The sequence below is a fragment of the Grampus griseus genome (assembly GCF_964374135.1).
Source record: "Grampus griseus genome assembly, chromosome: 10".
Taxonomy (NCBI): domain Eukaryota; kingdom Metazoa; phylum Chordata; class Mammalia; order Artiodactyla; family Delphinidae; genus Grampus; species Grampus griseus.
The window spans coordinates 34,192,543-34,217,669 of NC_139004.1; the positions used below are offsets into that span (position 1 = coordinate 34,192,543).

The 25,127-nt window shown below is 49.2% G+C and overlaps 1 protein-coding gene across 1 annotated transcript in view; it reads right to left on the reverse strand.

The window, feature by feature from the left end:
- DAAM2 (dishevelled associated activator of morphogenesis 2) overlaps positions 1 to 25,127 on the reverse strand; it is a 111,081-nt gene that overhangs the window by 28,047 nt on the left and 57,907 nt on the right. The window contains exons 2-9 of the mRNA XM_082664848.1: positions 18,004 to 18,229; positions 11,884 to 11,973; positions 8,255 to 8,329; positions 7,723 to 7,817; positions 4,748 to 5,081; positions 3,211 to 3,321; positions 1,917 to 2,020; positions 427 to 493 (exon numbers count right to left, since the gene is read on the reverse strand). Of these exons, the coding sequence (XP_082520974.1) occupies positions 427 to 493; positions 1,917 to 2,020; positions 3,211 to 3,321; positions 4,748 to 5,081; positions 7,723 to 7,817; positions 8,255 to 8,329; positions 11,884 to 11,973; positions 18,004 to 18,171 (1,044 nt within the window). The 5' untranslated portion in view covers positions 18,172 to 18,229. The remainder of the gene's footprint in view (positions 1 to 426; positions 494 to 1,916; positions 2,021 to 3,210; positions 3,322 to 4,747; positions 5,082 to 7,722; positions 7,818 to 8,254; positions 8,330 to 11,883; positions 11,974 to 18,003; positions 18,230 to 25,127) is intronic.

Consider the following 25,127-nt stretch of genomic DNA (forward strand, 5'->3'; position numbering starts at 1 on the left):
CCCCAAAGGAGGTCTCCATGTGGGTAGGGATTTTATAACACAATATTTAAGCAGCAGATGTGTGGATTTTCAGGGTTACCAAGGCTAAAATGGAAATGATGTTGTTTGCTAAGCATGATCAGGTTAGTGATGGGGAAAGGTATCTCAGGAAATTACTGGAAGACACAGAGAAAGTCATCCCAGGGGAGGCATTTGAGAGGAACCATGTGTAAGAATTGTCTGTCTTTCCTTTGGGGCTTGCAGTGGGAGATGCTCTCCCCGGTTAGGGTCTGCTGGTGAGGCCTGGCAGAGCCACCATACTGCCAGGGCTCCAGAAGCGGGACCTGGCCGTGGAGGCACCCACCAGGGAACCCAGCCAACATCGGACCTACCACAGCACGGCATCTGGGACCCACTGCAGTCGCCCCATCCTTGCAGGCTCCTCACCATGTCAAACCTCCTGGCTAGCTCCAGGTCATCCTCGTTCCGGACCATCTCGAAGAAGTCCAAATGCCTAGACAGGACAGGGGGATACAGGGAGTAGACATCACCGCCAGGCAAGCCCCGGGTGAGGGTTACAGCCCTTCCAAGCCCCCCACTCACTCAATCTGAAGGCTTCATTCAGGTGAGGCCAAGGCAAAGCCAGAAAGAAGCCAGCTGCCTGTATGTCAACACTCTCCTCCTTTACAGAATCCCATGCCCATCCCTCGGGGAGGCCAACCGAGGGTCCTATCACCTTCCATCGGGCTTTCACAAGTTCGGAACTACTGACATTTGGGGCTGGGTCATCCCTGGCTTTGGGAGGTGGGTGTGTGAGTTCCAAGATGTGTACCAGCATCCCTGACCACTACCCACCAGACGCCAGCAGAATCCCCCACTTTGTGACAACCACAAAATGTCTCCAGGAGCTGCCAGATGTCCCCTGGCACCTGCAGTCAAGGACAACTGCCCTACCTCTACCTTCCCCAGTGTTCTTTGTTTTCTTTTTTATTGGAGTATAATTGCTTTACAATGTTGTGTTAGTTTCTGCTGTACAACAAGTGAATCAGCTATATATATATACCCCCTCCCACTTGGACCTCCCTCCCTCCTGGACCTCCCTCCCTCCTGGACCTCCCTCCCTCCCCGCCCCCCATCCCACCCACCTAGGTCACCACAGAGCACTGAGCTGAGCTCCCTGTGCTATACAGCAGGTTCCCACTAGCTCTCTATTTTACACATGACAGTGCATATATGTCAATCCCAATCTCCCAATTTGTCTCACCCTCCCCTTCCTCCCCTGTGCCCGCATGTCCGTTCTCTATGTCTGGCATCTCTATTCCTGCCCTGCAGACAGTACTGTCCCATGTCCCCACCCAAAGCCAATCTCTCACCTTCTACCCCATCCACTCCTCCACGCCACCACAAAAGGACCCGTTCTCTCTCCCTTAAGACCTAACGTAGTAACATAGCCTGTGCGAGTGGGGTGGAAGCAGAGAGGCTCACTAGCGATGCACAGGAGCTTTTGCACCTTGACGGGGAGCATTTCTTGGTTGAGCGGCCGGGCGCTGCGGGACGTTTAACATTCCTGGCTCCCTACAACAAATGCCAGTAGTGCCCCCCACCGGCCAGTTTGAAAACCAAAGAACACCCCTACATGGTTCCAAATTCCCTGCAGCGGGCAGTACTGCCACAGTGGAGGACTACTGGGTCCACCTGCCTATAACATCAGAGATCAGACAGGAGGTCAGCAAAGAGGACAGGCAGGGGCATAGGTGATGTGAGACAAGAAGGTGGGGGAGCTGTCCACCTCCCGCCCCCCAGAGCTGCTTCTGAATCGATGCTGGGTGCGGGAGGCGGTCTCCAGGGAAACAGAAACCTCTACAGGAGTCCTGACCATCCCCCACTGAGGCGTTGTCACTGTAGGTTTGCATGGGGACGGGTGACTTGGGCCTTACTTGTCCAGGATGGCATTCTCGTGCTGCCGGAGTTTGTCGATCACAGGCTGTATCCCCAGCATCAGGAACTCGTACCGTAGATGTAGACGGAACTCCAGATTATCCTGGGGGTCACCAAGGGAGGACCAGACTCACTGGCTGGTCTCAATTTCCACAGGAGTCCCCAGGGGCCCCCTCACTGCCACTCCAGTCCCACCACATCCCCTGCAGCAAACTCATCAGAACTGCTTCGAGTCCCAGAGTTGCAAGAAAGGGTGGGAGGAGACATCCTCTGACCTTGTTATTTACTCCCTTTAGCTCTCCTGCCTCACTTCCTTTAAGTCCTTCACCAGTTTTCTCTAAGCTTTTGGCCTCAAAGATTAGTGTTGAAGAGTGATACGGAGCACACACTTTGGAACCAGACGTTTCTTGGTTCCAATCCCGGCTCTGTCACTTACTGGTTTTGTGACTTTTGCAAGTCTTAGTTTCCTCATCAGTTAAATGGGCATGATATCACTCACCTACAGGAATGATATTCATAAGAACCGCTTGGTGAGGTATGGTTAGCAACTAACCAGAACAGATGTCAGCATAAATAGCTAGGACTGACTCAGGTGACATCAGCATCTTAGGGACAGGTAATTCCCCCAATCCACCCCCCCTAACTCAGGTCATCAGGACGGGACGCAAAAAAAAGTATGCCGGCAGAAAACAGGGAAAAGCAGAGATCATTAAATGGCCCCTTTTGACCTTCAACAAGCTGACCTTGACTGGGGCACCTGATTGCCTTAGCATTTGGGGGGTTCACCTGCTCTTCAAGTTCTTCTTCGACGGTTGCTATTTTTAAGGTCTGGGAATCCCATTCTGACCCCAAAAGAAGGAAAATCAGAAGTCACACCTCCCAACAGAAGGTGCTAGAAGAGCATGATCAGCTCCCCAGAAATCAGTCCAGAAGCAGGTCTTTAGAAAGCTCTAGAAAGAAGGGCCAACACTTGCCCTCCTCCCATCAATGATCCCCCACCATCCTAAACAGTCATCAGCCAGACAAGCTTGGGGTTTGTCCATGACATGCATAATGCATGAGGTGACCCAGGCAGGAAGCTCCCCAGGAACCGCTCGTGACAGGGAGGTTTATGACAAGCTGTTCTTTCTTGGCCCCACGTGAAGGAGGCAAGAGGTGATACAGATAATCTGAGGACAGGGATGGTAGTGTCAGCCACACCGACCCTCTGCCACGTCTCCAGGCGGCACTCACGCCCTCCTCCCCAGGTCCGGAAAGTCAGGGCCCAGCAAGGGCACAGAGAAGATGCCTCACCTCTCCAGCGCCCGCATTGAGGACAGCGTTGATAAAGGACATGATGGCTGTTTTCAGATTCACTTCATCTCGGTACCGGCCTAGGCTTCGGTCCAGCTCATTCAGCAGGGTCTGGATGGAAAGGCAGGACGGAAAAAGAGAGGAGGGCTCAGGATCCTGTGAGTCCAGCCTCTGTGCCTTTGCTCCTGCCATTCCGATCGCCCAGAATGCCCCATGTGTTCTCTCTACCCAATCTATCCAGTCTCATCCTGGATCTTCCCTAACGCTCACCTTTTCCAGGAAGCCTCCTTTGCCTCTGTACATCTCAGCCCCAGGCCTACCTTAGTCTCCTGTCCACTCAGCCTTGGGGACTTGCTTTATTTTGCTGGGTGATGCCGGAAAGATGCTTTAGCACTTTACAGCTGTTTACAGCTCCTCAGCCCTCCGTATCTGTGGGTCCCACAGGTGCAGATTCAACCAATGCCAGGTTGAAAATATATATGTTTTTTAAATTTCAGAAAGTTCCAAAAAGCAAACTTTGAATTTGCTGAATACCAGTAACGGTTTACATAGCATGTAATGGTACTTAGTTATTTACAGAGCATTTACATTATATTAGGTCTTATAAGTAATCCAGAGATGATTTAAAGTATACAGAAGGATGTGCATAGGTTATATGCAAATACTACACTATTTTATATAAGACGTTTAAGTAGCCACAGGTTTTGGTATCCACGAGGGTCCTGGGACCAATCCCCCGAGGATACCAAGAGTAACTGTATTCCCTGCCCAGCTCCTTGATAGCACGGACATTACCTTTTACCTCCTTTGCATCTTCTGCAAAGGGTCAGGGGTCACTTTCTGAACAGAGTAGGTGCTTTAAAATGTTTGATGACAGAACAAACATATAGTCTATAGTGGTGGATAAACCATAATGTTTGTGATAACAGTTCACATCTATTGAGACTTAGTACCAAGACACTATACGTATTGTCTATCTCTTTACCTGGAGCAGGTCAGGGAGAAGAAAAGAGCATAGCATGGCCTGAGTTCCCAGGACTTGTCCCAGTGTCCCTACAGTAGGCACCGGCCCAGGCATCGGGCCTAAAATCTCCACTCCAGCAACGGTATTCGATTCAATATTTCTTTTTTTTTTTTTTTTTTTTTTGCGGTATGCGGGCCTCTCACTGTTGTGGCCTCTCCCGTTGTGGAGCACAGGCTCAAGACGCGCAGGCTCAGTGGCCATGGCTCACGGGCTCAGCTGCTCCGCAGCATGTGGGATCCTCCCAGACCAGGGCACGAACCCGCGTCCCCTGCATCGGTAGGCGGACTCTCAACCACTGCGCCACCAGGGAAACCCCGATTCAATATTTCTTGACTGAGCCCCTTTATGAGCCAGGTGCTGGGTTCAGAGACACTGAGCCACAAAAATGAAGCAGACCCATATTCCAGTCTCAAGGAACCCACGGTCTAGCGAGGAGTCCACTTTCCCAGCCAAACCGCCCCTCTCTTAAGGCTCCTCAGCTCTTTTGATATAAGCCCCCCACCAGCCCCGCACCTGGAAGCGCGTCCGCTCGGCTGCGTACACCTGGTAGTGTAGCATGGCCTGCAGCACCTTCTTGTGGCCGCCAGGCACCAGGCACACGGCGCCCAGGATCTCCAGCACGGCCACCTTGGTCTTGCTGTTCTCCGTGCGCAGGCTCTGTGCGATGGTGCTGATGGCCTCGGGCTGTGCCAGCACGTGTGCCCGCCCCTGGGAGTTGTTCATCAGAGCTTTGATGCAGCCGATGAGGGAGGTGTGGATGCGGCTTTCACAGGTTGCGTGGTCCATGCTCCGGAGGAAGTTCAGCAGACAGGTCAAGCCCTCCAGCTCGATGAAGCGGGTCACAAACCTGCCCAGACCAGAGCCATCAGCAAAACAGGTATCCTGCAGTTGCCTATTATTCTGTATGCATTTTGCAAACAGCTATCCCCTTACCCGGGTACCGCTGTGTCCCACCGACAGTAGCCACTTGGTTCACTTGTAAAGTTTATCTAAAGCGCTAAAATCCTATCACCTCACAAGACTCAGATCTTATTTGCATTTTAAATACCAAGCATTTGCACGTCGTTGACTGTGGGTTACACAGCTATGAAGGTGTATATGTGAAAGAGATGATCATGATAATTATTAGGATAATTATCATGGCTGTTAAACCTGAAGACTCATCACCAAGGACGATGGGAATTAAGAGAATTACAGTCAGAAAACAAGGAGGACTTGCAGACATGGGAGCCATCAGAGTCACTGCAACAAGGGATCAAGGCTGGGGAAGGCACTCTTCAAGGAATCCCTAAGAAAACATCTGAGCTATCTTGAAGGTTAGCAAAAAAACATTAAAAACCCTTTAGTTCAGTGGTTCTTAACCTGGAATCTGTGTTCCCCTAAGGGGTCTATGGCTAACATTCAGGGGTCCATGAACTTGGATGGGAAAAGAAAATTACACTTTTATTTTTGGTAAAACCTCTACCTGAAATTTAGCATTTCCTTCAGTGATGAATGTAGGCAATAAACTACAGTGGCATTAGCAGAATCTGTGACTTTGTCACACAAAGAAATCACAGCTATTTTCATCTCTAATTACAGTTGTTACAGGTATCTCAAAATATCATTTCCACTCATCAGGGCTTCAAAATTATGGTGTTGCTAGTTCTTATTATTTAAGGCATAAAGAAGTACATTTATTGCTATCTCACAAATGTTTAAAATTTGGTAACTGTATTTCAATTTAATTGGTTCATTTTTAACTTTATCTATTTCTATCTATTTTACTATTTAACAACATCACTCTGATAAGCACTCAAAAGGTTTCATGTGGGTGGCAAAGTCATCCATGGCACACACACACATACACACACACACATACATACACACACATACACACACACATACACATACATACATACACACACACACACACACACACACACACACACACACACACACAGAGGCTTAAAACCCTTGATTCAGTAGAATAATTAATGATCTAAGGAAATGTCGTAAATGAAGGTGAGGAAAGCACTACATATAATTAGTACATTTGATCCCCAGAGCATTTGTATTTCTACATGATTAAAGAAATACACCTAGAAAAATAGAATGTACTCTTAAATTGTTAAAAATAGGTATTATTTATTTTCTATTTTATACTTTTATGTATTCCACAAAATTTCCACCATGACTGTGTGTGACTTTTGTAATCAGAATTTTATTATGGGGAAAAAAAAATAAATGGAAGTGGGAGATGAACCCGGCAACCTCCCCTCAGCCCTTCTACTTCCTGACTTCCTCATCCTTCCTCATCCCCTGCCCATACCAGGCCCCCACCCCACCCCGCCTGAGCAACAAGCAGGGATTAGGGGGCCCCCGTTCTCCTTGAGGCTATTTCCAGGCTCCTGGGTCAACCTAGACCACACATGTGCACGTGTGCGTATGTGCATGCATGCGTGCACGCGTGCACACACACACACACACACACACACACACACACACAAAGATCATTGTGCTGGTAACAGCTGGAGCTCTAGAGAAAGAAAAGGCCTGATTGTGGTGTTTGCCAATCTCCATGGTATAAATACCGCCAGCATAGCTGATTTCAAAGTATCAATGTGTGTCATTGAACGTGGAGCTGGGAAGAGATGCACCGTTTACATATTCCCACCAGGCACACACAGTGGGTATAAACTCCCTGAGCACAGGTAACAGTAAAGAGCATGCATAACAGTAAAATGGAGTCAAATCATCAGGTAATTAAGGAGTGATACGTTTCAAGCACTTAATTACCTTTGTTTTTGATAGCATTTATTTAATCATGAGTTGATGTAATTTACATTTTCATCATAGCTATGTTTAACAACCAGCCTGCAAAACTGCTGAACATTTTGAGAGTTGGTTCCCACAAGCCGGAATGAGTTGCCAGACACAAGAGGAGCCTGTGGCTCTCTTGGGCCCTTTCACAATGTGGCCTGGGACATGGGGAGAGGCTCTTTTCAGCCCTTGAGACACCCATCCCCCCCTTCCTTGCCTGCTCCCACTCTAGATGGAGAAATCTCATCCAGAGACACCACAACGGCCCCTAGTGGCTGGAGTACTTCTCACCCACACTCACCCCTCTGGCGCGGGGCCCCTCACGTGCACAGCTCTTTCTTGTGTACCTGTCCGTATGCCCAACCCCCACCCCCCCATCCTGTTCTGTTTTCCCAATAAAACAAGCACCTGCCTTCAGTTTCTCTTCAGGATCTGAGGTTGATCTCATCTTCCCATGTTCATCTCCCCTCCCCAACATGCCTATCCTCTGGCAGCATCCCTGCTCCTCACAGAGGGGGTGTAGGAGCCAGGATGTGAAAGGAGGTAAAGTGAGCTCTAGGGGATGCGGGAGAGTGGAGTTGGCCAAGGGTACTGGGATGGGAGCAGAGCTCTGCGTGAAGCTTCGGGAAGCTGAGGGGACCGCTGGGTGAGGGGACGTGGAAGGAAGTGAGGGAAGGGGACATCACCTCATGGGCTGTGTCCGGAGGGCTGTCTTCAGGTCTTCCACGACTTGGTTCCTCATCTCTGTCTCCTCCTCATCAAACGCGTACAGACTCTGCATCTGAGGTCGGAGAAGGGGGCAGAGGTCACGCTGGGCTGCCTGTCTCCCAGCTCCCTGCCACTCCCGGCCCGAGTGTGACCCGGGGGCCGCCCTCGCCTCAGGAATGGTGAGGCCTCAGGGAACGGTTTACTAAGACAGAGTGACAGACTCTGAGAATAGCCATTCCCAGGCTTCACTCTCCTCATCTGTAAAATGGGGAGAATGATCAGCCCAGACTATTTCCCAAGGCTGTGTGATACATACATAATAAATGTTTCAGTGGTTTGGGGGGATCTAAAGTCACACAGGGGAGGGAGGGATCAGGATAAAATCTTGAGAATAACTGAAAAGTTGCTGATCCCCAGAGAGGGTGGGCTGTGGGGTGCAGGGGAAGATGATGACCACTCTCCCCAGAGCCTTTCCAGGCAGGGCCGGGGCAGGACAGGGGCGAGGCTCACCGCGGCCATGGAGTTGATGCGGTCGATGTAATAGTCAGGCCAGCTGGTCGCCAGCTTGTTGGGATCCTCCTGTTCCTGGAACAAGATGAAGGACTGGATGGACCCCCCGGCAAGACAGGCCCACAGTCTGAGACCCTGAGCTTTGTCCCAGGTCAGCATTCAGATTCATCTCCTAGCCCAGCCTAGACAAGGTGACTTCGAGGAAGTTATAAAATCTCCCCAGGCTTCCATTTCCTCCTTGGCAAAAGGCAGATCGTGGACATCGAATCTCAGGACCAACCAGTGACAGAGGCAGAAACCACACAGGTGTATACACTTTCAAACAATATACACAATTAAAAATAAATTCTTTTTTTCCCCCTGTTATATCTGTTCTGACTCTATTTAATAAAATACAATTTTAAGTCTGTTGAATCTAATGAAAATGTGTGCTTATATTTTGTACATCTCCTTTTTCAAATTTTATTGTTTTCTGATAATATCATTCTCATCGTATTTTACAAAAGTATTTGTCGGTGACAGTTTGGATATTTAAAAACTTGGTCTTTCAGACAGTTTGGGAAGCACTGATTGACATAGAGCATTTGGTGCAGCGCCTAGCACATAGTAGGTACTCAGTAAACTGTAACTTTAAAAAAGGAGGGAAAAAGACACTCCCAAGGCCCTGGGTTTGGAAGGAGGAAGGGTCTGTGCAGCTAGGAGGTAGAGCCCAGATGAGACATGGCCCTCGGGCCCCAAGAGAAAGCCTCAAGTCCTCCCCAAGTGTGGGCAGGAATGAGGGGAGCTGGACAAGAACTGATGCTGACTGAAAATCCAGTCCTCTCCTCCGGCCAGTGGGTCTGCTTCTGGGCATTACACACACCCTCCTCCTTCCTGTCCCTGTCCCTGTTTCATCTGGAGGTTCCCCCTCATCTGCTTTCTGCCAATTTCCTGCTTTCAAATTAGCATGAACATTTACCTCCTCCAGAACCTTCCTGTTGAACCACCTGCCTGCCAGCCGGCCTGGACTTTGCCCTGCATCCCTCAGCCTCATCCACTCTGGCTTCACGATTTTGTTTCTTAAAATCCAAATTTTAGGGCTTCCCTGGTGGCACAGTGGTTGAGAGTCCGCCTGCCGATGCAGGGGACACGGGTTCGTGCCCCGGTCCGGGAAGATCCCACATGCCGCGGAGCGGCTGGGCTCGTGAGCCATGGACGCTGAGCCTGCGCGTCCAGAGCCTGTGCCCCGCAACGGGAGAGGCCACAACAGTGAGAGGCCCACATACCGCAAAAAAAAAAAAAAAAAAAAATCCAAATTTTAGATCAGTGAGAAACCTGGCTTGATCGGGTCTTTGTGACTTCACGTGGATATATATGACCAAAGTCCCCAAATTCTAGCTTCCGCCTTAGAGAGGAGACCACAGAACATAAACGAACATATCATGAAACACATACTTTTCTGCCTTTACTGGCTCCCCATTTAGCCATTTCACATGCCTTTAATGAGCACCTACTACATGCCAATCACTGCACTGAACCCTGAAAGTACTGAACAAAAAGTCATCCACATAGTAGTCTGTCTTGTGCCAGAGGCAGGGTGACCGGTGCTCTATGTCCATTTGTGGGCCATGGAAACCCAGGGTGGGGGGCATCTAACACACAAGGCTCATGCGGGGGCTGGGGTAGGGGGTCTGAGAGGACTGGGCTGAGTTACTCAAGATTACTGAAGCTAAGAAAGGGGGAGAGTGTTAGAGACAAGAGGAAGTACCATGTGGAAAGAGAGGGGGGTGTGAAAGTGGGTGGGGAGATGACACACAACTTGGTTTGGAAGGTGGCGAGAGACGTCCTTACCTTTTAGTGCGTTTTTTATTTTAGCTGCATAAGGGATCAATGTCAGGGACCTCCAGAGTAAATCAGTTTGGAAAGTGGAGAAGCACGAGATAGGATGAGCTACTCCTGAAATTAATTTTCTCCTTCCTCCCTCCCTCCCTTCCACGACTTGAGCTTTTGAAAGACCTGCTTTCCTCTCAATGAGATTCCTAAACACAGAGCACAGTATTCTGCAGGTGCTTAATACATGCACACTGAGTTTACTAGACAGTGGCTTGCAGTGCATGCAGGTTCTCAAGGCTCTGGCAGGCCTGCATTCCAGCATCATTGCAGCACTTGCCACGACTGGCTGGTGACTTTGTGTGAAGGCCTCTCTAGGCCTTCCTGGCCTCCTGTGTAGAATGAAAGACTAGATTGGGTTGCTCCTCGGTTCCTTCCAACTCTAGAATAGTGACCAATTTTATGAGCTCGGTCTGGCCCAGTATGGAGCCCAGAACAAATATCTTGAGCGAGAAGAGTTATAAAAGAGCCAGGAATGGGCTCTAAGGAGCACGAAGGAGAAACAGCCCCAAACCATCCCAGACCTGCCCGTCTTCTCCCAGAAGGGAGACTTCTAAGCCTCAGGTGTGGGAAGAACCGGGTCCTAGCTCCCAAACACCTATACACTCTTGAGCTGCAAGCCTGAGAAACGAGAGGGTGGAGGGGTGGGGAGGAAGGTGGGCCAAGAAAAGAAAACTAGAGTGAAAGAAACAGGCTCAAATAGAAAGGAGGCAAGAGAGACGTAGAGAGAAAGAGATGAAGGAAAGAGACATAGAGATGGAGGAAGAGAGCAGAAAGCACAGCCACTGGGAAAGCAGAGGGGAGGAGATAAAACCCAATTAAGATCTGACTGCGGCCCGGCTCATCCTTCTAGGGAGGACCATATTCAGGGGACTGACATCTTTTTTTTTTTTTTTTTTTTTTTTTTTTTTGCGGTACGCGGGCCTCTCACTGCTGTGGCCTCTCCCGTTGCGGAGCACAGGCTCCAGACACGCAGGCTCAGCGGCACGGCTCACGGGCCCAGCCGCTCCGCGGCATGTGGGATCTTCCCAGACCGGGGCACGAACCCGTGTCCCCTGCATCGGCAGGCGGACTCTCAACCACTGCCCCACCAGGGAAGCCCAGGGGACTGACATCTTTTAATGAAGGAGAGGAGGAAAGGGAGGAAAGGGTGGGGAGAGTGGAGACCAGTGTGTGTCCCTGATGTGCATGCTGCCCTGGGACAGGGACACAGCCTGGGACGGGGCGGAGGGGGGGGGCTCAAGATCCAGAAGAGACCACTCACTTCCCCCCAAATGGAGTTCTTCCAACAGAGCTGCCCCCAGGTATGGCCCAGGGCGCACACCCTCTCTGCATACGCACAGGCACAAGAAAGGAATCTAGACTTTTTTTTTTTGGCCGCGCAGCTTGTGGGATCTTAGTTCCCTGACCAGGGATCGAACCCGGGCCCATGGCAGTGAAAGCATGGAGTCCTAACCACTGGACCACCAGGGAATTCCCTAGACCTGTTATCGTATAGCTCCCTTACCCAGCACCAACTCCTGGAACCCAGTGGGCACCTGCCTCCAGGATTTTTGAAAACCAGAATCCTATGTCCCTGAGTGTAAGCTCCATGACAGCAGGGATTATTTTTGTCCTGATTTATTCACTGTCACTCCTCCAACACCTAGAACAGGACAGGTGTACAATAAATACTGGTTAAATGAATGAGCAAAGCATGGAGGCAAGGGATGCCGTGCTGTGGACCCTGAGGGACAGCAGAAGGGAATCAGAGAGGGCACCTTCTTCTTGCTGCAGTAGATCTGCCATTTCTTCTCAGGTGGCAGTGCAAACACAGCCTCCCGGTTTTTGTCGGTGAGATCCAATTCATCCTGCAAAGACAACAAGAAATACATCTGAAACCCAGACATGGTTGACCTTCGAATATTCGGTCCTACAGGAAATTACAGTTCCCTCGAATTCCCTCAAAGCCCTCAGCCTGCTGTCCTCCTCCAAAGAGCATCAAAGATATGATAGGGCAATTCTTTTTCTAGAAGTTCAGCCCCATCCTCCCATCTCCTTGCAGCAAGCCCTTGAGCTTCTATCCAAGCATCTTTCACTTCCTGTCCCCGTCCCTGGCTCCTCCTATCCAGGTCCCCTGTTCCCTGCCCATCTCCCGTATTGCTTTGCTAGCCTCTAGTCCTCTAGCCTGGAGTTTCCTGTTTTCCTTCCTTGTCCTTCTTAAGCTCGTCAACACCATAAATCAAGGCTTGACAAAGAAAGAAATCAGTCTACTGATCCAGTTTTTGCCCTCACCCTTCAAGCCTCTGTGCCCTTTGAATGTCTCCCCCAGAAATTCTCTGGTTCCCCCAACCTCAGCATGGGTCCCAGCACAACTGAAGAGACCTGGTAAAGATGATGAGCTGAGCATCTCTCCTGGCAACGAGGGCACGCCATGCCGCGGGAGGTCTGCTTCCCATGGAGGTGTGCCTGCCAGGGATAGCCCTCCTGCTGCACCACCACCAAGACAAGGCTGTGCACACGCAGGCTGGGCTCCAGCAGCTGGCCCACGCCTCCCCAGGAGCAGGACTGGGTAGTTTCTGACGTCATCAAATTTAGGGTAACTCTTTCGGTAGTTTGGGATGATTTTATAGGTTTGGCTGTGCTGAATGGCCCCTAAAAAAGTTCTCTTATTATTGAAAATTCTTCTCCTGTGATTCATGAGTTATGCAGGCGCTCATCAAAAAAAACAGTCAACGGGCCATGGGAACATAATGTGCTTTTCAGCTCAATTCTTGTAAGTTTTTTTTCAAAAAAATAAAAGCAAAACTTACATTAAGATAAAAAAAAGCATAGGATTACTAATCTTTACATTTTCTAAAGTGATAGTGAAAGTAATATCTAAGAAGGTACAAGGGTCTTAAATATCAATATCTACACTCTTTGTCCTTTACTTTTATTCAACGAGAACATTTTAGACTTTCCTTCACATAGATCAGAACGGTCCAATAGGAATATAATGTGAGACACATGTATTTAAAAAATTGTTCTGGTCACTTTAAAAAATTAAGAAGGAATAGTTGAACTTAATTTTAATAATACACTGTATTTAACCCAAAATATCTAAAATATGGTCATTTCAAAATATAATCAATGTTAAAAAAAAAAAAAAAGATCAACGAGGTATTTTACATTCTTTTTTTCAAACTAAGTCATCAAAATCTGGTGTGGATTTCCCATTACAGCTCACGCTGGTTCAGACCAGCCACGTTTCAAGTGTCAGCAGCCCCACGTGACCAGTGGCTGCCATCCTCCACGGCACATTCAAAGAGAACTTGAAACTATGCCCATCGGGTCACCTGCCTTTCGAACTAAAGACTCCAGCAGATCTAATGCTAGAGGAAGGTTCTTCCCTAGAACCACTCTCTTCATATCCCAGGAATGTCCCCAGACCCTGCTCAAGGTTTCTGACCATTTCCTTTCCATGGTCAGAATCAGAAATAAAAGAAAAAGATAGAGTTCTGTGCACCTGACCCTGCCCAACACAAACTCCATCTCTTCTACTTTTGCTTATGCAGTTAGTTCCACCCGGCCTGCCCTCCTGGCCCACCCATCCTGTGGACCCTGGTCTGATTCCCGAGCTCAAAGTTAGCATCCTCCCACAAGCCTTCCACAGCCCCTCCCAGGTAAGAACACTTCTCCCTTCCTGAACTCCAGAGCAGTTATGTTCAACCTTGTATCCTGGCTGTGTACACACTGGTCTTTTCTCACCAGTGGTCTCTGTCACTAAATCGAAGGACCTTTCTTGGCAATTTGGTTCAGCCCAGGTAGCCCATGACTCTGCGGACCATCCACTCCTTACTGAGTCTCTCTTCCCTGGTTTCCTGGACAACCACGCTCTTGGGCAGTCCCTCCTGCTTCACTGTACGTTCCTCTTGGGACCCCCGACTTCTCCTCCTCTCTCCTACCATCCAACGTTGAAGTCCCGAAGGGCACCATCCTGAGTCCTCTCCTCCCCTTCCTCTATGCTTCCCCGGGGTGAAGCCTTCGCAGCCATTGCCAAGGACTCAGTGACGATCCTAAACTCTCTCAAACCTGTACCTCCAGCTCACCAGTGTCCTGAGCTCCCGATCCTGGCACCCAGGTGCCTCCTATACTGATCAACTTTGGTGACCCTCAGGTACCTCCCACACTCATGCAGTGTCAGGATGTGCCAGGCACTGTTCTCAGTGCTTAAGGTTTACTCATTAAACTCGCAACAACCCATTTTACAGGTGAGTAAACTGAGGCACAGAGAACATATGCAAACTTTGTTCATCAGACCCAGACCCTAAGTCTGGGTCTCCACTGGCACATCCTGTCCTGTACAGGGTCCCACCATCCACCACAACCTCACGTAAGAAACCTGGTGTTCCCCAGTTCCTGCTCACTCACCAATCCCAACAAATCCTATTATACTTCCTTCTCAGTAGCTCTTGAATCTGTCCACTTCTCCCCATCCTCACTGCTAACACTTTAGTCCAAGCGACCATCCTCCCCAGCTCGGAGTGCACCAAGAGCTTCCCAATGGTCTACACAGACCTTTTTTTTTGCACTGGATTTTAATCTTTAATATCTAACATTATTGCTTTAGGGCATGTTTTCCCTGAACCAGGAACACAGTGCTAATTACATAAAAATATACACATAGAAAAAGTAGTTACCCATTTTCCCGGGGAAAAAACAGTAACTTCTAGAATACTCAAGTGTTTTAATTATAAAGGCTTGGTCATCTCATTTATTAGCTCTGTGACATACATATTTAAATTAAACATTATTAGACAACCGTCACAACTTATAAAGGTAAGGTGCCCTTACTGAGTAAAGAGATTCTCCCATGAGTGGATGTGTCCCTTCTCCCACCCTGGATGGAGGGACCCTACTTTTTTTAGGAAAGTAGATTGGATCACCTCAAACCCCTGCTTAACCTCTTCAGTGGCTTTCTATCACCCTTGGGATCGAATCCAAAATCCTTGGTTATTCTCATCGTGATGGTGCTCCCCCCAAAAGGACCCAGCTCTTTCCTGACTTGAGACTCTCACATCTGCTGCTGCTTCTGCGGGGGACTCCGTGGCCCTCTTCTGCACCTCCATTCACTTATCTAACCATCGCTGTGCTTTCAGATCTCCATGGAAGTGTCACTGCTTCAGAGGAGCCACCATGACCGCCGGTCTAGAAGAAGGCTCCCTGCTAGACACTCCCACAGCTCCCCAAACATTTCCTTTCAAAACACCCACCACATTATCACTACTGTTCAAGATCGGCCTTCCCGTTCGGCTTCATGTTCTTGGGGGCAGGAACTGCTCCTGTTGGTTCATCACTAAATCCCTGGCAGCCCCACGGGGCCCAGCACACAGCAGTCTCTCAAGAACTATTTTTCATTTGTTTGATCAATACCTCACGCTAGTCTTCCTGCAGACAAGATGGGTCTGACTCATCCTTTTTTGCCAAAGTAACTTGTAAAAAAAAACCAAAAAACCCTGCCACTTAAAATGCTCAATAAATACTTGGTGACTAAAAGGGCCAAAGGAAGGAACACTCCTTGACATGTCCTTCTTTCAAAACTCACGTGCTCTGCTCAAGAAGATATCCCTGCCCGGGATTAATGCAAGAAATATATTTTTCATCTTCATTCCCAGCTCCTATCCTAGAGCTCTTAAATCCCTTGGAATTTCATGAATGATAGAAGTGATAGGAATATCTTTTGTTCTTGACACAGAGCTCCTAAATCCCTTGGAATTTCCTGGGTGATAGGAGCCTCTTTTCTCCTGGGGAAGTGACTCTTGGTGGACCCTAGATAGCTTCGAGGTGGAGGTTGGTCGCCAGAAGGATCAGGCCTTGATTAGAAGCCTAGAACATTCACCCTCACTTCCCAAACTCTGGGGAGAGAAGGGCTACAGATCAAGTTAAAAAAATCTATCATGTCAAAACTGCCATAAATGCCCCTAAATGGTGAGGCTCAGAGAGCTTCCGGCTGGGTGGATGCATCCACGGGTTGCGAGGGTGGGGAAGCCCAGACTCCACACGGGCAGACTCCTGTGCTCAGGACAGAAGCCTTACCCTTCTGGGTCTAACCCTACGTACACCTTCATCTGGCTGTTCACATGTATTCTTTAGAATATCCTTTATAATAAACTGGTAATAGTAAACAAAGTGTTTCCCTGACTTCTGTGAGCGAGCGGCTCCAGCAAATTATCAAACCTGAGGAGAGGATGGTGGGAACCCCCGATTTGCAGCCACATTGGACAGAAGTGTCGGGAAGCTGGGACCCACCACCTGTGGTGGGCGTCTGAAGTTGGGGGCTGTCTCGTGGATCTGAGCCCTTAACCTGAGGGGTCTGCGCTAACTCTGGGTAGTAAATGTCAGAATTGAGTTAAATCATAGGACGCCCAGTTGATGTCTGTATAAAATTGGAGAACTGCTTGGTGTGGGAAAACCCACATATTTGGCGTCAGCAGTATTCTGCATAAAAAACGGATCTTGCAGGACTAACACGGATCAGGCTCTGAACGTTATTCTACGCTAGTAAAGGCTTTGTTCTCTCCCACCTCCGGCCCCACCCTGAGGAAAGGCATGAATCAGGACCATGAGTTTTCCTGAAGCTGATATGATGAGGAAGGCGGGTCACTGTTTCTCATCACGTGCTGGGTCCCATCTTATAGTGGTCCTGTGATTTGAAGAACTGAATCGCCTTAATCAGATACATCCGTGACCGGATCCAAGTGTGAAACCCCGTTCCCAATCACACTGCCTTGTTTCTCTACAGGTCAGCCATGAGAATGAGTGACCAGGAATTAACGGTAGATGACCCTGTGCTTACTGCTCTCTGCCAGGGTTCAGGCCCGAGTCCTGGGCAGGGGTCCTGCTCCCCAATCCGGGACTTTCTTTGGTGTGCAGGCTTTGTCTCACCATCAGACCTCCCAAGGGAGGAATCATGCTTCTTTCCTGTTCTGTCTCCTTGCGGTCAGAGTATGACATGTCACACACAGGGTGCTGCTGTGGTCTGAATGGGTATCACAAAGGGTCAGGAAGAGCTGCTACCAGTATAAACGACAGAGCTTCTGTCTTCTCCAGGCTAGACATGGGATGTCGTCATCCCAGAACCTACCCACGTTCCAAGTGTGATACAGGCATCTCTACCTTCCTGTTTCTGGTTAATCATCCCCTGTTCTGAGACTTGTGGTTGCCAAGGGGGAGGGGGCTGGGGGAGGGATGGAGTGGGAGGTTGGGATGAGCAGATGTAAGCTATTATGTATAGAACGGATAAACAAGGTCTTACTGTATAGCACGGAGAACCATATTCAATATCCTATGACAAACCATGATGGAAAAGAATATAAAAAATGTACACATATGTATGACTGAATCACTTAGCTGTATAGCAGAAATTAACACAACATTGTAAATCAACTATACTTCAATGAAAAGAAGAAAATCATCCCCTGTTCTGAGGTACCCAGTGTCCGCCTACAGAATTCCACCCTGTCTCTTCTTTCTGTGCTCGAGATAAAAGGATCCCAGGGAAATTCCAGCGAGCAGAAGAGAAAAAGGTGCCAAGTGCTCTGATGTTCTCCGAGGCCCCTCACTGCCTGATTTCACAAAGGCGTGGACCTGCTCCTCTCATGGGAGCCTGCTGCTACCCCGCGAGGTCTAAAATCCAGTGGAGATATGACGGAGGTCCACCTTTCATGGTGCCCACCCCAGCGAGTAACTCTGTTTCTCCCCCATAGCTGAAATGTCCTCGGGGCTCACCTCAGCCCCAAGCAGAGTTTCAGGAGGTGAAGATGCCGGCACATGGGCCCTTGCCCTCTGTCTGGCTCTGCCTGCTCTAGCCGTGGCCCTCCCCATCGCCAACCTCCCTCCCTTCCCACCCCCTCACTCACCACCAGCTCTGCAAAGCGGACGTTCAGCTCCTCTGGGTTGGGGATGGGACTGGAGAACTCCATGTACTGCAGGGGGTGGCTGTCCCGGAGGTTGATCTCAGGGAGGTCGCTGCCTCCAAAGCAGCACAGGAAGCCCAGGCCATGGCGGCTCCTCTTGCGGGGGGCCATGGTCACTTCCAGCTGGGGGGACAGTCCGCAGGCAGACGCCCTAGGTCCTCATGGTGATCTGGGTAGAACAGAAAGCACAGAGTGGTCAGGCACGGCGGCCAGGTAGACGGGGATGCGGCCACTCTGCCACCATGACTTCGTTGCCCAACTGTCAGGAGCCTTCAACCCAACAGCCAAGCCCCTTCCTTCTCCCACAGCCATGAACACTTTCAGATTCTCCCTCTGTGCCCCTAGAGGAGACAGGAGGGCTGTGGTCACAGAACGTGACTTCCAGGAGGTCAGAGCTGGCACTCAGCCTACTCTCTCTCTGACTGTACAGACGGGGACCCTGTTCCCTGTCCTCTGGTCCCCTGCAGACCAGTTTCCAGCAGGGATTCCTTACTCACTCGATTCACTCCAGGGTCTGGGGATACCCGCTTTAAAGGCGTCATCCAATGGGGAGAGAAGGGCTGACGTCGGCTGGCAGGGAAGACACCGAGCTAATCACATGGCATGGCTCCTGGAGTGGGGGCCTCCATGGGACCAGAGGATGGAAGCCTCGCACAGCTTTCTGCCCAGTCTGTTGCAGCCAGGCATGTTTGGATGGATGTGAAATATCAACAGGGCGTGGGTTCACCCACCCATCCAGAAGGAGGGGTGAGCTGGGGGAGCCATTAGAGTGAACCCTCAGTAAGGAAATGGGGCTGATCATTGGAACGGCGTCCAGCCAAGAGTGAAGGGGATCTGGTCAAATCTGCTTTCCATACCGACCAAGAACAGAGGACAGCACTATGGCCAGAGATCAGAACTGAGGGCCACCCAACAGTTGGGTGGTTGTTGGAACAGAAAGGGTTAAGTCTTTGCCACTGGGAGAGCCTAGTTCTATGGTGACCAGCATGAGGCTGAACGCTGGCCCTAGTCATTGATGTCACACAGCTACCAGGTAGGTTAAGCCCAATTACCTGCACATGGGCTTCCGGAAAGGGTCAAATGACCCCTGACCAATGGTTCCTAAACATGGTTTCAGATCTGGGCGGGTTCACTAGAGAGACCATTGCTTATCCACCACCCTGCTGCCCAGCCATATTCTCCTCATATTAATATATCCTAATTTTTTGAATAGAAATAAGATTCTGCCTTCATCCTTATTGAACATTACATCACAGGTTTAGGGTCAAGATTTTTTTTAATTGTGGCAAAATACATAGAACATAAAATTTACCATTTTACCATTTGTACGCGTATAGTTCAGGGGCACTAAATACATTCACGTTGCTGAGCAACCACCACCACCATCCATTTCCCGAATTGTTTTCCATCTTGTAAAACAGAAACTCTGTACTCACTAAACAATCATTTCCCATTTCCCTCTCCCCCCAGCCCCTGGCAACCGCCATTCTACTTTCCATCCCTGTGAATTTGTCTACTCTAAGTACCTCCTGTGAGTAGAATCCTACAGCACTTATCCTGGCTTATCTCACTTGGCATCATGTCCTCAAGGTTCATACTTGTTGTAGCAGAATATCCTGTCTTTTTAAGGCTGACTAATATTCCACTGTATGCATAGACCACACTCGGTTTATCCATTCATCTCTTGACAGACACCTGGGTTGCTATCTCCTTTTGGCTATTGTGAATGATGCTGCTATGAACGTGTACAGCTATCTTTCTGTGTCCCTGCTCTCAGTGCTTTCGGGTAATACACCCAAAGGGGTCAAGGTATTTTTGAGTCATGATTCTTAGCTGTTTCTCCTAGATCTGGGTCATTAACAGAATGATCAAAATGTCTCCATGGTCTTTACTTACACTGTTGCTAAAAATGTTGACCACAGCAAGGAGAGCGACAGGCCCAGATGACGTAGCTACTTTGTCTGGGAATGCCAAAGAAGTAGTCATTAACAGTCTCAGGGGATAGTCCTTCAACCAGCTCTGAACCCATGAACCCATGTGCTTATCTAGCCCTCATTTCTTTCTTTTTTTTTTTTTTTGCGGTACGCAGGCCTCTCACTGTTGTGGCCTCTCCCGTTACGGAGCACAGGCTCCGGATGCGCAGGCTCAGCGGCCATGGCTCACGGGCGCAGCCGCTCCGCGGCACGTGGGATCCTCCCAGACTGGGGCACAAATCCGTGTCCCCTGCATCGGCAGGTGGACTCTCAACCACTGCGCCACCAGGGAAGCCCTAGCCCTCATTTCCTAAAGACACCCCAGGAGATTGTTTCCTAAGTTCTTGTGCACCTCCAAAAACGCCAAATCCAAGGCATTCCCTTGAACCAAGTTCTAGAACCTTAACAAAAAAAAGATAAATGTGGCATAACTTGTTCCTAGTGAACCCAAGGTTACTCAAGGAGAACACTGCTTTATTTCCTAAGCCCTAACAATCTAGCTAATAAATTCGGCATCTGACCTGGCCTCTCCTATAAGACATGATGCATTTTAATCATCACTCCACTTTTTCTTTCTTTATAAACTTTGTGACACTTTTTACAAAATGTTTGCTAGCATTTATTAAATGTATCTGAACACAGAACTTTCAAAACGTTTTCTACAGAATTATTTTCTACCAAAGATATTTTAAGAAATATTGCCCTATACAATCCAAGAATTACACATCTTTTCTACAATATATACAAACCTCAGGTTATTCATGCAAAGGGATTGATCCTTCCTTCCCTTTATCTATCTATCTATCTATTAAATTAGGAGTTTGGGATTAACGTATACACACTACTATATATAAAATAGATAACCAACAAGGACAGACTGTAGAGCACAGGGAACTATACACAACATTTTGTAATAACCTATAAGGGAAAAGAATCTGAAAAAAGATAGCTATTTATGTATGTGTAACTGAATCACTTTGCTGTACACCTGAAACTAACAGCACATTGTAAATCAACTGTACTTCAATTTAAAAAAAGACTTTTTTAATAGACCCAGGAATACCTAACATAACACACTATCCAAGGTTGCCTTGTATTACTGGTCATCTTTTCTGCGTTTACGTATTGCCTCTCCACAGCTACAGTGAAGGCTCCTTGAGGGCAGGGGCCATGCCTCCTGCTTCTTTGACATCTTCCCCCCTTTATGGCTAATAAAATGCCTTGTGCTTAGTGGGTGCTCAGGAAATATTTTTTGGTCAATTGGCAAACAACCTGTGCTCATGGAAAAGGAGAAGAGGAGTCTTTATCAATCAGTCCAGAAATATTGATCGAAATCTCTGATTCCTAGTAGTTAAGCTATCAGGAACCCTTGAATGGAACAAGGGGACAGTCTCGAGGCTGCGGGTAGAGGAAGCAGCCGGCAGACAAGTGCAGAATCCTGGTTTATGTTGACAAAGGCCTGCAATAGGCTGGCGGCTGAGGAATCAGGGAGGAAGGGAGAGGTTAAAGCTCTCCAGGGGAATTGATAGCCAATGGGAAAAAAAAAAAAAAAGAGTGGGTGGGATGAGACCCTGGCATCCCACTGTCAGGCTCAGTAAAGCACTAATTCTGTTAGGCAGATAGGGGTGGACTCCCCTGGGTCCTCCGCCCATCGTCAGTTTAGGATGATGATGCAGAGTCCAGACAAGGTCCACTTGGTTTCATCAGCCTCCAAAATGCAGCTGCAGCTGGCGGGCAAGCCTGCTTTGTTGAGGGCACAAGCATGGGAGGGCAGGTCCTGAGGCGTGGTGAGGCTGGGTGGATGGCATGACGGGGCTCTGCGGCGGGATGGGCTGACGTCTGGGAGGACCTGTGAACCCTCTTCTGCCTTCACTTCCTCGACTTCTCGCTCCCTCACTCTCCCTCCTTGCCCTTCTTTGCCTTCAGCCCCTGAGCCAGGCTTTACCAAGGGCAGTCAGGGCGGGGGCCGGGGGCTGGCATATAGCTGGCCTTTTCCGTTAGTCTTACACTAGCTGTTCACAGCTCTGACTGCTCTGATTGGTTGGTGCCAGGCCATAACTTCCTTTAAATATTTTTAAGGTCTCCCCTGAGTACAAGAAATGAGGTGGAGTGGCCTCAGGAGGAGGGAAGAAGGAAGAAGTAGACAGAGACCCTCCAAACAGGAAGTACCATCCCCACAGAGAAGGACCCTAACTGCACCCACCCCGGGAGTGCCGCACACTTGCCCTTTTAAGGGCGGGCTGCTCACAGCTCCTCAGCGTGTTTATGTTCCTGAGGATGCCCTCCTCCCCAGGAACCCCTCTTAAGCCTGTCCCTGCCTCCCTTTCTTGGGGCCCCTTCTGCAGATCCAAGGCTAAAACCCCAGGCCCTCAGCTGGAAAGCATCTAGCTTCACAGCAGAGATCTGAAGATTGAGGTCCAAGGAGGAAACGTCTTATCTGAGGTCACACAGCTATGGGGACAGAGCTGGGGTTGAAACCCAGGACTCCAGCATTCAGGCTGTGGTCTGGTCACTACCCTCACCAGAGCTCCTCCTTCCATGTTAATGCCCCTTGTCCCCATCTTGCCCCAGCCCCTCCTGCAGCTTTCCCCCACCAGAGAAGACCAGACTCTACAGCTCAGTTTAGAAACAGCTCCAGGAAATTCCCCAGTGGTCCAGTGGTTAGGACTCAGCACTTTCACTGCCAGGCCCCGGGTTCGATCTCTGGTTGGGGAACTAAGATCCCGCAAGCCACATGGTATGGACAAAAAATAAAAAACAAAATAGTATTTAAAAAAAAAAGAAATGTTTTTTTTTTTTTAAAAGAAATAGCTCCAATAAACAAGGTTCCCTGTAGACCAGGAGAGGGTTATGGAGATTCCAAAGGCCGCCTGCTTCTCCTCCACTGGGAGGAGCTATCTCCATCTCCCACCGCCCCGATTTCTCTCCTGCTCTAACCCCCCTTCACTCCAGCAGAGGCTTTGAAGTCAGACGGACTAGGATCTGACTCCTGGCTTTGCCTTCCCATCTGGGTAACCCTGAGCAGGAGGTCTTAACCTCTGAGAACCCCAGGTTCCTCATCTGTGACACCAAGGTAACAATGGCATTTTCCTCACTGGCTTTTGGTGAAGAATAAACGATATAATGTAAGTAAAATGCCAGGAGCACCGCAGGCTTTCAATAAAGAAAGGCAGCACAGCTGCTGTGGCTTCATTATCACGATCACCAGCAAAGTGAGACTTGCCCTGCCCAGAGCCTGAACCGTGAGCCCTTCTCCGGGCACAGACGGGGCCACCAAGGCCTGGCATTGTAAGAACTTGCTCAGCCAGATTTAAGAAGCCACCCATCTTCGTCTTTGGTAACTGGGACGTCTGAACCAGAGGATCAGGGCTTTTCCTCAGGCTCTGAGCTACCTCTAGTTGGAAAAGTAAACCCCTGTCCCTGACCCTGGGCAGGGAGTGGAACTGTGGAGGTGGCCAGAGCGATTCATTTCTCCAAAATCCTTTTACAAAGAGGATCCATGGAGGGTCTCCCCATCAAAGGAGAATTGAGACGCAACATGGAAAAACAGGAAGCAACAACAAAACAAAAGCCAGTGGACTTGAACTTGGGCCTGAGAAATTGATCCCACCCCGCCCTCACCACCACCACCCACCTTTCTCTCCATGGAAACTTCCCCAACACCAACAGCTCCAAGCCCTCCATTTCCTGTCTGCCTGCCCCCTCCCCTTCTCCCCGTGGGGACAAGGTCTTCCCAGGACTATCAGTCCCTAAACCCAGACCAAGTGGCCCATGACGCCAAACCATCCGGTCACCACCAATAAGCCCTCCTGTAACTCTCTCGGGGTCTCCAGTCCTCTGGGTCCAGCCAGACTTCACCTCATCACGGCCTCATCCTTCCACACTGTGGAGAAAACATAGCTCCTTAACTCAGGGGACAGGGCTAGTCACGAGGCAGCTGTGGGTCGGGGGCCACAATGTCATCCTCTCTGGGCCTCAGTTACCTCTCTATGCTGTGTCAGGGTTCAGCTGAAGACCTCCAAGGGCCCCTTCAGGTCTAACCGTCCACATTGCCTGGCTCAATCTCCTTCCCAAAGATCCCCTCAGGGGCTGTCCTCAGCCTACACTGGGCACTCCTCCCACATTCCACCCCAAGCCAGGAAGCACTTCCTATTACTTGAGTCCAGAACTCCCATTTGGTTTGCAAAGATGAGAATCTTAACCCTTAACCCCAAACCCTGGCCCCAGCTCCTCGACAGACCAGTTTTTATTTACATTAATTAAAGCTTCAAAATCCCCATATCATTAGTGCTTACTCCTAAGTCTTAAGTTAGAGCCGAACAATGCTAGTACTTGAGGCTTTGGTATTTGCCAGACACTGGGCTATAGCTACCTCTCATGCTGCGAGATGGATGGCACGGTTTTAAAGAAGTGATTTAAAGAAAAAAACAAAAACAAAATCCTGTGGTTCAGAGAAGTTAAGTAACTTGCCTAAAGACACACAGCTAGTGATGGCATAGCTAGGATTCAAACACATGACTGTTTGACTCTAAAGCTACAAAACACTAAGCCATAGGTCTTGTGTCCAAGGAATACCTGATCTGAGACCTGCTCAGAGCTTTCTCAAGTGTTCTTTAGATCCAAACTCAATAATTCATGACTGAGCATTGCCTATGGGCTGGGCCAGGTGTTTTCACGGTTCCACAATCTCATTTCAGCTTCACAGTGACCCTGTGAGGTGGTTATTACTATTATCCCCCCTTACAGATGTTGAGATTGAGGCTTCAGCAGCTGTCACGTGGCTTATCAAGGACACCCAGCAGCTAAGGGACACAGCTGGAACTGCAACGAAATATTCTGACTCCAAGTTCAGTGCTTTTGGCCCAGAACCAAAGCTGACTCATAAACCCTTCCTTTAGCTCTTGGGATTGATGCTGTGACTTCGGGATGTTCAAGTTGCCCTTTCCTATCCCCTCTCCTGAGCTCCATACGTGGGGGTAACAGGGCAAGGATATGCTGCTGCATCTCTCCTTGGCCACTTCTCAAGTGCCAACTAGGAGTCAGGCCCTGAGCTGACAACTTTGTGCTTTATCTCATTTATCGCCCCCAACCCTC